This window comes from Pelodiscus sinensis, chromosome 20 (assembly GCF_049634645.1).
Source record: "Pelodiscus sinensis isolate JC-2024 chromosome 20, ASM4963464v1, whole genome shotgun sequence".
Classification (NCBI taxonomy): Eukaryota; Metazoa; Chordata; order Testudines; family Trionychidae; genus Pelodiscus; species Pelodiscus sinensis.
Genome location: NC_134730.1, coordinates 13,726,994 through 13,739,264, shown reverse-complemented (window position 1 = coordinate 13,739,264; position 12,271 = coordinate 13,726,994). Strand labels below are relative to the sequence as shown.

Genomic DNA, 12,271 nt, shown 5'->3' with positions numbered 1-12,271 from the left:
AGAAACAGGAAAATCTCCAGATATGGAGGCTGGAATATACCACATGCTCACCCTAACCTAGCCTCTTTCCTTCCTCCTGCTGGGTGTGTGAGAGGATGGAAGTGACTGAGTCAGAAATCACCCCAGGGAAGGGCAGCTGCATCGCCCACAGAAACGCTCCTTTCTCCATAAAGCTGTCGTCTCTTTTCTTTAAAATGCCTCCACAGCCCATGGCCTCCCTCTGGGCCACTCACACGTTTCCTGCTGGACGTGGTAGATCCTTCAGCTTTTCTGAAACCTGAACATTTCATGTTCCCTGCCGGGTGTCTCAGGACCTTTCACTCCGTTCTCCTATTGCCCCTTCCACACTCTTGCCAAACCGGAAGGGAAATGGAGAAGAAAGGGAGCAAGGAGCTGTTGTGGCGGCTTCTGAGACCTTCTTCCCTGAGTAGCCTTCAAGACAGGGTTGAGCAAAAAGCGGCTCAAAGACTGCACACAGTTCTCCAGGGTTAGACCTGGCAGGCCGCCAGACTCTTCATTTTCCTGCGTGTCCGTGGATACTTAGATAAAACATCTGGTGACCTGCCAGTGGCAAACTATGTCCAGCCCGAGTTTGCCTCCAAATTCAGTTTGGACTCAGTTTGACTCCAAATGCATCACTGACATTTCTTTATTAGCATAAAATCAAACCACACCTGAGCTGATCAGGCTCAGCTGGAGGGGACAGGCATAGGACGTATCTCACATTCACTGTACAGAATCATGAATCAGCTTAGATACATTCCTACAGTAAATACTGCTGGTTAACAGATCAGATAACACACTGATTTTTATAGCCAGTTCCTGTCTAGACCACAATCTTCCCATACTGCAAACAGTCACACATTGCTTATTAGCCAAATAACACTTTTCTACTAGCTTCATCTTTTACAAGTAGATAGTCAATTCATGCTTTGTCCATGTTCTTGCTCAGAACAGTCTGACATGGACTGCAACTCAGAATGGTACAATTTTGGTCATTGTAATGTTTCAGTGATTAAAGATAAAATATTGTATGTACTTATCCAAACACATATAAACCTTCTGTCAGGTAACACCAGCAGCAGCCAGAGCCAGGTATAATATCTAGGGGTGTCTGTGGGCACTGTGGCTTGTGCCAGAGAGGGTGTGGGGTGGGGGAAACAAATGGACAACTGGGACCCAAGCTGGGTGGAAATCTATGTCTGCAGTTGGGCCTGTTTTCTTTCCTAAATGTCTTCATGTTAGGAGAAAATGTGACTCCAATTAGCATCATCCCGCCCTTGAGGCACAAATTCCAGCTCTAAGTAAACTCCACTTCCCCAGAATCTTGAGAAATGACATGGCTTTGTGAGATTAACAAGTCTGGGGCAGTTGGGTTTGAGGGAGGGAGGGGATTCCACTGGAGAACACCTGGTGGCAATTCCTTTACTTGATCTCATGTCTCTATGGCCTTGTCTCCGCTACACCAAGGATGAACGCTGCAGAGATTGATTCATTGGGCCACCGATTTCTCACATCTGTTGAAAACGTGATAAATCAATCTTCGTGTGCTCCCATCGATGCCGTATTCCACCAGGATGAGGAGAGTAGTTGGCATTGATGGGAGAGCAGCCATTGCCAACCTAACTGGATGCAAGATGCCGCAATGAGTACATAGACTTCAGCTATGCTATTTGCCTAGCTGAAGTAGATTGTATGAGGGGAGGATAGTTCATTTGGGGCAGCCTGTGTTATTGCTGGCTCTGATCCTGTGATTTGCATCACTGACGGAGTCTATGTCTATTCTACCAAGTTCAGTTGACAAAATGTACTACACCCAAACATGGACAAAACAGAAATGGCCACACAGTGCTCACATTTGCTCCCCCTGTCAACAGATCATGTCCACGCTGGGGGTATCATCATTGACGGCGTGAGCAATGCATGGTGGGTATGCACCGGGCCTTCTCCAGGCAGATGCAGGGCCTGGGGCAACCCCTCCTGCTTTGGGCCTTGCTCCCATTTCACCCCCTTCCCTAAGCCCCACCCTTGCCCTGCCCCGACTCATCTTTTCCTGCTCCTGTTTCACCCGTCCTGCACTTTGAACTCCCATTGGTCCCCTCCTTTGAAAACCATCCCCTGAGTTACACAACCTGGGGGATACGGGGGCACCTATCAAGGGGAGGCAACAGGGCTGGGTGATGGTGGTGGAGTGGAACACGCTGGAGTATCACTCTGCTTTCCATGGCTCCTGCCACTGAGGTGAATGTGTGGGTCACCCCTGCTGCCAGACCCAGGCAGAGGCACCTACTGCTGGGTCATACAAAGTAGGGATCTAGAGCGGACGCACGGAGCCATCCGATGGACGGGGTGGGTCTGGGTATAGATCCCATGGTGCAGTGCGGTGGGATGGCAGAGCTGATCTCTGCACATCTTGGGATTCCCTCCCAGTTCTCCCGGAGCATTCTCAGCTGGTAGGAGCAACCTCAGAAGTAGCCCTGAGCTCTCCCAGCTGAGAAATGTCAAAGCAGCACAGCCGCAAGTGCCCCTCCCGCTGTAGCAGCAGTCTGCCAGCTGCTGTGTTTCTAGTGCAGGGCAGAACAGGAGCAGTCCAATGAGTAGCTCACTCAGCTGCCAGGTACGTCCCAGAGCTCTGAAAGGGGAAGGGAGCTCACCTGTTGGGCAGCAGAGCTCCATACTCTGAGCACAGCAGGCAGGGCAGGCATTGTGGGATACTGGTGAAAGCCAATTGTGGCAATAAAAGAAACAGCAGGATCCACACTGGCTCTTTGTCCATGATTAAGGGAAGAGAAAACTCTCCCACAGGGTGGAAGGTGTCACTGAAAATGGGCGTTTTTCCTGACAATCTCACCTAGTGGGGTGCGCACTCTCACTGTTTGGTTGCAAAAAGGCAGTTTGCTGACAAAACTTGGTAGTATAAAGGTAGACTTGGTGGAGTTACGCTTGCTTACACCAGGGATTTGGCCCTAGGCTCTCCAATCCTTTTCTTTTAGGACAAGGGCTTTTTTACCTGTTTTTCATAGAATTTTTGTCTCACTGGCAAAATTGTCCTTCCTGGGGGCATTTCTCTTTGATCCTCAAGCGATACAAACCTAACTCTGGGAAACAGAGACAGACACCTCCAGCAGACTCTATACTCTCGGGGATATAGCTTCACTTGAGAGGAGAAGAAAACGAGATTCTTTGCATAGAATGCTTTGCCCAAAGCTGGAAACCAGCCTTCTTCTGCTACGTCTGGTTCTGCTTGCAAAGAGGCAGTTCATGAGCTGCAACAAAACCCACAGAAGCCCCCCAGGACAGAATGAGAAAGACTTGAGGTCAGTAATATTTTGCTCACTCCCATCAGGGAGTGAGTCTGGTTCTAGGAATCCCTCCCTGATCAGGAATATTGAGCAGTGATGGCTCCTTCTTCCCACTCAAAGTCATCCCAGTTATGTATAAGGGTTTGTCAAAATGTGGCCAGACTAGTACAGCAGAGGGCCACAAGGGGGCACAAGTGAGGCAGCCAGGCAGGAGAGGAAGCAGACTCAGTAGCCCACAGGACACATAGGGTAAGTCTACACAGCAGAGTTATTGTAGAATAACTGACGTTATTTCAAAATAACAAAGAGCGCATCTACACAGCAAGCCATTATTTTGAAATTAATTCAAGCTGGAGAATTTCTTATTCCAACTCCTGTACCCATCAATTCACGAAGAGTAAGAGAAGTCGAAGGAAGAGCGCTCTTCCTTCAACTTCCTGCTGTGTAGACAGCACCAAAAGCCGAATTAAGGTATTTCGACTTCAGCTAAGCAACTGACACAGCTGCAGTTGTGTAGCTTAATTTGAGTTTTGCCCTGCAATGTAGATATGCTCATAGGAGCTATACGAAGGGGAAGGGGTGGATTGTTGGCTCCACTTCCCTCCATGAACCTGGCAGCTTGGTTGTACTGATGTAAAATGATGCTGAACGAGTTTTTGAGCTGGGGAACAGAGCGGCACCCTCCCCTGCTGCTGTAAGCATCCAGTACTGCCTCCTAGTGCTGAGGCTGGCTGCCAGGAGCCAAGTGGGCCCAGCAGACAGGTCCTTGTGCCCAGCAATTGGCATCCTGCACATAGGTCAGGTGGCTGGGAGCTCACATCTGGGCCTAGTGGCTAGCAGGACCGTGGGAGGCCAAGACACTGGAGAATGAGAGTGCAGGCTGGGTACGTCCAAAACGTGGGGTACTACAGCACCCCGTACATCTCTCCTGTCCATGCCTAGGCTGATGTACCACTAGAAATACTCCGCACCAGTGGAACTGACCGTTTCCTCCATCTCTGAAGCAGGAGGGAGAATGGAAGGGACATTGTAAATTGGTCTGTCACTATATTTCATCCTCCCCCCCCCCCACCCCACTGCCTCCCATTCCGGAAATTGAACAATACACGGCGCATTACTTATGTCACAGTACAGCTAGGATTGAGCACCCCAATGGAGTGTCACCCCACAGTGTGGGTGTAGCATGTTCTCACCGTGTCCGTCTGGACACCATCTCCCTGCGGCTTTTCCGGTCCCGCACGCTCCCCCAGGTGGCAGCACAGATTATGCCCAGGAAAACGAGGCCCTTCGATAAGCCCAGGAGCAGGATAAGGATGGTGAATCTGTGCAGTGGAAATACAATAGAAACACTGAAGCTCTGTAGATTTCACCAGACGCCTCCAATAAAACATTCTGGGGTGGCTCTCAGGCTGAAGACGTGCCCAGAGTTTCATTACAGAAATGCAACACCCAGCCCAGCTCCCCTCCCTACCCTTATATGGAATCCCAGCATCTCCCTATGGGATTCATTCCTGCTGTTCTACAGTCTCATGCAACAGGACCCAGACAGCCCCTTGCCAGAGCTACTCTGCATCTAGAGTGGCCATTTCCCTACATATTCACCTCCAGGTTCTTGCAGAGAAAAGCAACATTCCTTTTTCCATGGGACGTTATCACCCAGGATGTCACTCCTCTTTGGATCCTGCTTGGGCACTGGGAGAAGTGGCCAGACAGACAAGGGGCGGGAGCAGTGGCACTCACCGTGTAGGGGTGGTGTCTGCGCTAGCGGAAAAAGTAGATTCAGTCGTTGTTGGAGAAGGTGAATCTGGCTGCTTTGTTATTTGTAGTGTCTCTATAGTTGGGCTTTGGGGTGGAACATCTGTAATTGGGCTTCTGGGAGAAGCATCTGTAGAAAATGACAGAGCCAGCCCACTTTACAAATCCACCCAGCCTCCCATGTTTGGCACAATCTGATTGTTCATGAAGTTCTTGCTTTCTCAGAACATTCACCCGTAAGTTTTTGCCACTTTCATGCCGATAAAACAGAAACCTGCCTCAGATAACTGGAGCACATATGAAGACAATGAGGCCTTCCAGTGCATGTAGCTCTGTTAAAAACTCCCTGGACTATGTTAGCTTCAGGGCATTTGTACCCAGCCATCTGTAGCACTTAGTAGGGTGTCTTGTCCCTGCTCCTGAACAGTGAGAGCTTTATCTTGACTCCTATTGTGGGCAGGCCATGCATGCATGTGTGGCTGACAGTAGCAAATGACAAACGTGCATCTTATTAGTAGGAATATGAAAGTGTAAGCATGTGGACAGTTACATGCAGGCTCCCAGTACGTGCAGGAACTAGCTTAATATCAGCTCCCTGTAGGCACTGGGCCCTGGGGAGCCGACTGCTGCCCTGCCCTCAATCCTTGAAATTCTCAGCTGTTACACAGTCACTTATTTAAACACATTTTAACATCTCTACTTGTCAGGTGTGTGTTAAATGGGGCAGGTGTTGGTAGGCTCCACTATCAGCTGCACCAGCAACACTCACTCGATTCATTTCATAGTCTAGTGCAGTGCTCACCAACCTTTTTCATCCCAAAATCACTTTTTGAGTTTACCTGCAACCCAAGATCTACCCCAAGATACTGTTGTAGAATAAACCGTCTGTTTTTCATTTAAACTAGAAACACCTAAAATCAAGTATTTATAATTATACATTTTGTCCTCTACTCACCATGCCTCACCTGTGACTGCACATTATCTACCAGTGCCCCCACAGAGCAAAGGGGGGAAGCTCTCCACCATCGTGCATCCTGCCCTGTTCACAGCAGCGTTCCACCCACCAAGGGTGCCCCAGCAGGGTGAGCCTCACCGTGCCCTGGCTCCAGCCGGAGGAAAGGGGGGCAGCTGGCCCAGTGTTCCTTCTAAGATTTTCCATCCATGAGTGGACTAAGTTTTGTCTTGTGCCTCAAGATTGAGGCCATGTGTGCTTGTTCATATGAGTGCTACCATTGCACCTATCAGTTACTAACATACACACACTCACACTCACACACACACACACACACACACACACACGTTATGGAAGAAAGAATACTAACACAGCCCTTTCCCAATCTCAAAGAATAAAAAGAGCTGGTACAGCAGCACTTTTATCCACACATCTTTATAACGATGGCTGACCCTAAGTGCCAATGTCCTGTCCTGTCTTTGTCCAGCAATCTGCTTATTGACCAGCCCTACACTATGTGATTTGTCACCACACACAACACAGGAGGTCTTACAGTCATTCTGAAAGAAATGGGGGCTTCCTAACAAATGAGCCAGTAAACAATGAATTGTGATGGTTGCAGTAGGTACAAGAACAATCCCATTTACACTTTTTAACTGTAAAAAATGTAGCTAAGGTGGGATTGCTGAAACATGGAAGGAGAGGATGGAACTAAACGTTGCTAAAATACAGAAGTTATCAAAGCTCAGGCCAAAGGAGATCTCAGCTGGAAAAAACAAACAAGCCTTAGTCAAAGCTTAAATATGAGAATGAATAACAGTTTAGAAATGTAAACAACTTTCCTTACATTTGTTCATAATTTGCAATTTACAAATATGCCCCCCAAAGCTCTTTGAAAGTCTAAAATCATTTTAAAAACAAAAGAGTCTCTTGATCTCTGTTCTGGTTACTCAGGGCAGGTTTCTGTTTTATCTGTTGGAAGTGGCAAAACATTTCTTCATGATGAAACTTAAACTGAGGTCTCTGCTGCTCTTGGCTGCATCCTTCCCCCATCCCCACCCGCTAAATATTTGGGATACCTGGGTACAGTAAGGGGCGGATGGGTATGGAGGAGCTGCCACCTCTCCTCCTGTTCTATCTACCCTGCGCCTCCCCTTCCCTCTTTCTCTCGCATCCTTTCTCCTGCCTTATGCATCAGGGCTGCGCCCCTGCCCAGTTCTGCCCCCTGGGGAAACGCCCGCACCTTGTCTCGGCTCAGCCAGTGACTGGCGGGGGCTGAGCCCAGGGACCTCAGTAGTGGGAGTGACCAGCCATTGTCCCAAGGGGGCACTGTGGGGCTGGCAGGGACTGGGCGGCGCTGAGCAAAGGTGCTGTGGGGTGCAGCGGGGGGGGGCTCGATGGCTGGAGTACAGCAGGGGCAGCGCCCTCCCTCTGAGCCCTCACAGGTCTGGGCCCGGCCCCTGAGCGGGGGGGCTGTGGGGTCTGGGTCACAGCAGATCTGCCCTTCACCCTCCTGCCGCCCCAAGGCAGCGCCGGCCGCGCCCGACCCCGGCAGCCCTGACACTGGCGGGGGCAGCGCGGGGATTTACCTGGGGAGACGGAGACTGACACCGTGTGCCTGAGATCAGTCTGCAGCAGAGCCCTCTCTACCCCGCACTGGTACTTGCCGGCGTCGGCCAGTGCCAGGTTCTCCACGGTCACAGTGAACACGCGCTGGGTGCGATTGTCTCGGATGGAGAATCTGCCCCGCGTCACCTCGGTCTCCCGCTCTGTGGTCTCAACTAAGTGACCGTCGGAACAGAGCCTCGTTTCTCGCCAAATTCCTTCCCGGCACCAGAACTTCGAATAATCCTCGTAGCCCTTCTCATACCCGCACTCCACAGTCACCGACCCGCCTGGGCGGCCGCGCACTGACCCGGGGCCCGTCACTGCCCAGCAGCCTGCGAGAGACAGAGACAGTGAGACACGGGCACCCTTCCGGCTGCCAGCAGCAATGCCATGTCCCCAGTGCCCGGAGAGGGGGTGATGCTTCAGTGTCTGGAAGGACAGGCAGGGGGTCAGTGTCTGCAGCATCTGGGTTTCCATGGTTACCCGTCCAAAAACCTGACACCTTAACGCTGTGCCATGGGAAGGAGAGCAAGTGCCACTCTCCCCTGGGCCTGGCTGGGAGCAGGTGCGGGCAGCTCTGCTCTCTGCAGGTTAATGAATCCGTGTAAAAGAGGGGCCTCGAAATGAGTCTTGATTCTCATTACAGGACAATGTAGCACTTTAAAGACTAACAAGATGGTTTATTAGGTGATGAGCTTTCGTGGGCCAGACCCACTTCCTCAGATCAAATAGTGGAAGAAAATAGTTACAACCATATACACCAAAGGGTACAATTTTAAAAAAAATGAACATATATGAAAAGGACAAAAATAATTTCAGAACAGAAGAGGGATGGGGGGGGGGGTCCATCTTGTTAGTCTTTAAAGTGCTACATAGTCCTGCATTTTGTTTCAGCTACACCAGACTAACACGCTACATTTCTATCTTGATTCTCATTGGCACTCATGTCTCTTTGCCCCACTCTGGTGGGGCAGAGAGGCTGAGAGAGGACGCCACAGTGAATTATAGTTTTGACTTCTAAGATTTCCAGTAGGAACATTTCCTACAGCAAACATTCTGCTTCAACAAAATATTTGGATTTTTTAATTGGGGATAGTGACAGGACAAGTTCAATTTCATACCGACTTTTGAAAATGAAATACTCGTTTTCTTTTTCACCTAAAATGTCAGTTTTGGTTTTCCAGTTCAGGCTCCTGGTTTGATTGCTGTTCTCCAGAGAATGCCAAACGTGCAACATGCCAGGAGAGCTCATCGATATAAACCGGACTAGTTTGACAATTTGTAAAACACAGTTTAGAAGGTGTTAATGAGTCTGAGCTAGTTTGTTTGATTTCACATAGTATCTATAAATGCTAATCTAGACAAGGGATAGGAAAAGAGCAACACCTCCATCCTGAAAGGTTTACTTCTGTGCTTCAGGTTAAGCACAAGGGCCCTCGGGCTGGTTTCATAGGGACTCAGCCTTAATGTAAATTGGTTGGATAAATCATGAATATGAAGGATGGGCAAGTATTTATAATATTAGGCTCCAAATTGGTATTTTTGATTCACTTTTGCTACAGATATTGTTTGATTATTTTATTTAAAAAAACTGCCTTTGAATGTCACTTAAAAATATTCAGTAGACAACGCACATCCCAAAACCCCCGCTTGTATCAGTTATCAAGTACTTCACTATGTCCCTGATAGCAAGGTTTCAGTAGGGTTTACAATATAGTATCCCCTATTCTCTTTACATGTTCATCTCCAGAGCTGCTCTAAAAGTTTGATGTGAATAATATTTCTTGAAATTGCTAGTAACCCATCCCCAGTTGGTGGCTGGTCTGATGGTCGCACCATTGGTAACGCTGCTCCTCCTCCGCAATCCCCACCCGCCTCCCCTAGTCCCACCGGGCCGCTGTTGTGGTGTTGGGCTGCTCACCTCTTCTCAGTCCTTCCTAAGACCACATGATGGCTCCTCCCCCTGCCCATTCCAACCAGATCCTCCTGGTTCCACCTCACCCCACCTCTACCAGCAATCCTCACAGCGCCCGTATCCTCCTCTGGGAAAAGAATCCAAATCAAAACAGGGACCATCCAAAGTCCCCGGTTTCCTCTGCACACGACTCTCTCTCTCTGGTAGAGACAGTGGGTTATATGGACCTGTGGTGCCCAGACCCCAGCAACATTCTTGGCCTGGGGGTTCTGCTCCAGCAAAGTTTGGGCCTGGGCCTCCAGCAAAGTTTGGGCCAAGAGCCTTAGGCAGGTGGGAGGGAGGGAGTTTGAGTGGGGGAGGGGTGCACAAGATGGTCTAGGCATCACCAACATTTCCACAAACCTGCAACCTCTGCTCCCTAGGAAACCTGCAACCTCTGCTCCCAGGTTTCTGTAAGATGGCTGGGACCCTCCTTTCAGACCAGTGGAAGGTGAAACCTGCAGACCCAGGGACCAGTTCTGTAATGGGAAGTTTCTAGCTCTCTCAGCTGCCCACTTCCCTTTGAATAGGTGGGTGTTTCACTATGGCTACATCTACACCGCAGGGTTTTGCCGGCAGAGAATATACTAATGACAGTGTGACAAATGCTAATGAGCCCTTCATTAGCATGCTCTCTGCCAGCTAAACCCTGTAGTGTAGACGTAGCCTATGAGAGGAAGTTGTTTGACATGTATTCCCGATGGGGGTGTTTACTTTTGCATTAAGCGGAGGGGATCACAGTGTGAATGTGACTGATGGTGGTAGAGCCCTGAACAATATTGCTCATTGCTACACAGCCTAAGGCTGGGTCACCAAGTATCCTTAGACTCCTGCGGCTGCCCTGTGCCCCCCATTGTCAGCTCACAGGGCCAAAGGACAGACAGGGTGATGGGATTCACTTCAACACAGCCGATTAGGGATAATGTACTTTATTAAGCTTACTACTCCACTGCTACTACACGTCACAGGGTACTCTTTAGCAAGCGACAGCGCTACAGAGCAATGCTTAAAGGAGTAAAAGGTTCCATGGAATGCTGATGCCTCTTCTGCCACAGGGAGTCCCGATCCCGAGATGCCTCACATCTGGGTCGTGGCGGACGTGGCTCCAGTTGGGGAATTCGGGGCACCTCTGAGACTGGAGATCTGCGATGAGACTCAGCTAGGGGCGGGACTTCCAGTGATCTTATACTTTAGGGCTACGTCTACTCTGACCAGTCTTGCACAAGAACATATGCAAATGAGGCGTTGCTCTTGTGCAAGTCTGGCCGGTGTAGACATAGCCTGGCTGTTTACTGAGTGTGCACAAGCTGGCTCAGTACCACTGTTAATGTTCCCACGGGACTGAGAACCGAGGTCATGGTGTCTATCCCATAGCTGGCTCTCAGCTAGCAAGCACAGGGAGTTGTGGCCGATGAAGGCCGTCTGAAAAGGAACACTTGGGCTACGTCTAGACTGGCATGATTTTCCGGAAATGCTTTTAATGGAAAAGTTTTCCGTTAAAAGCATTTTTGGAAAAGAGCGTCTAGCGTTTTTTGCGGAAAAGCGTCCGTGCCAATCTAGACGTACTTTTGCACAAAAAAGCCCCGATCACCATTTTCGCCATTGGGGCTTTTTTTGTGGAAAACAAATCTCTGCTGTCTACACTGGCCCTTTTGTGCAAAAGTTTTGCGCAAAAGGGACTTTTTCCGAATGGGAGCAGCATAGTATTTCCGCAAAAAGCACTGATTTCTTACAGTAGGAAGTCAGTGCTTTTGCGGAAATTCAAGCAGCCAGTGTAGACAGCTGGCAAGTTTTTCCGGAAAAGCGGATGATTCTAGACACAGCCTTGGGGTTTATGCTGACCAGGCTTTGCTTTGTACAGCTGAGATGGACACTTCCATTCTTGCTGTTTGAGGCTACAGGCAGGCCTGCCGGCATGTCTCATGATACCCTTGTTGTTTTTGCTGAAACAGACTACCCCTCTGAATCTTGTAAAATGTGCAAGCCCAATCACTGAAGTGTGTAAACAGCAACCCACCCAGTGCCCACGCCCTCCTCACCTGGGAAAAGAATCCACATCCTGATGAGGAGGAACTTCATGGTCCTGGTTTCCTCTGCATTTGACTCTCTCTCTCTGGGAAAATCAGGTTTCTGTGAGACTGCTGGGACCCTCCTTTCAGACTCGTTGAAGGTGAAACCTGAAGACTCTGGAACCAGTTATGTAATGCGAAGTTTCTAGCTCTCTCTGCTGCCCACTTCCCTTTTCAGAGGTGGTTATTTCATTAGGGGAGGAAGTAGCTTGACGCCCATTCCCAAGGGTGGTGTTTACTGTTTGCATTAAGGAACAGGTGATCACAGCGTGAAATGTGACTGATAAAAAAACTTTGACCCAACTACACAGATTGGATGATGGTAGAGCCCTGGAAAATGCTGCTCATTGCTACACGGTCAAAGGCAGGGTCACCAAGTGCCCTTAGATACCTACGGTTGCCCTATGCCACGTGACTGGGCTAAGGGGCCTAGGCTCTAGGCTGTGTAATTGCAGTGTAGACATGCGGGTACAGGCGGTAGCCTGATCTCTGGGACCCTCCCTCCTTGCAGGATCCTAGAATCATGGCTAAGCCTGAACCTTACACTGAAGTTACAGGCCCTTAGCCTGGGCCTGGCAAACTCGAGTCAGCTGGTACAGAGCAGCTGCAGGTTTTTAATTGCTGTGTACAC

General features: G+C 49.5%; 1 protein-coding gene across 2 annotated transcripts; it reads right to left on the bottom strand.

Moving 5' to 3' along the window:
- Positions 1-603: 603 nt before the first annotated feature.
- Positions 604-11,783, bottom strand: LOC142819111 (CMRF35-like molecule 6). 2 transcript variants are annotated; one of them, XR_012896860.1, is made up of 4 exons: positions 11,611-11,783; positions 5,043-7,949; positions 4,496-4,624; positions 604-3,266 (listed from the first exon to the last, which is right to left on the bottom strand). XR_012896860.1 is itself a non-coding variant. In XM_075903729.1 (4 exons), exons 1-4 carry the CDS (start codon positions 8,092-8,094, stop codon positions 3,260-3,262), a joined length of 777 nt encoding a protein of 258 aa, XP_075759844.1. In that variant the 5' UTR covers positions 8,095-8,389; the 3' UTR covers positions 608-3,259. The 2 variants fall into 2 exon arrangements, 1 of the variants encoding a protein (XP_075759844.1); XM_075903729.1 differs by lacking the exon at positions 11,611-11,783 and having other exon boundaries at positions 608-3,266; positions 5,043-5,187; positions 7,599-8,389.
- Positions 11,784-12,271: the final 488 nt, after the last annotated feature.

Bases quoted from the DNA above. Each gene is read 5' to 3' on its own strand.
- LOC142819111 (XM_075903729.1), bottom strand. From the start codon at position 8,094: ATGGAAACCCAGATGCTGCAGACACTGACCCCCTGCCTGTCCTTCCAG. The intron at 5,188-7,598 runs GTAAATCCCCGC...CATTTTCTACAG, and splicing joins GTCAGTCTCCGTCTCCCCAG to ATGCTTCTCCCAGAAGCCCA. The intron at 4,625-5,042 runs GTGAGTGCCACT...TCCACTGCACAG, and splicing joins GCAGACACCACCCCTACACG to ATTCACCATCCTTATCCTGC.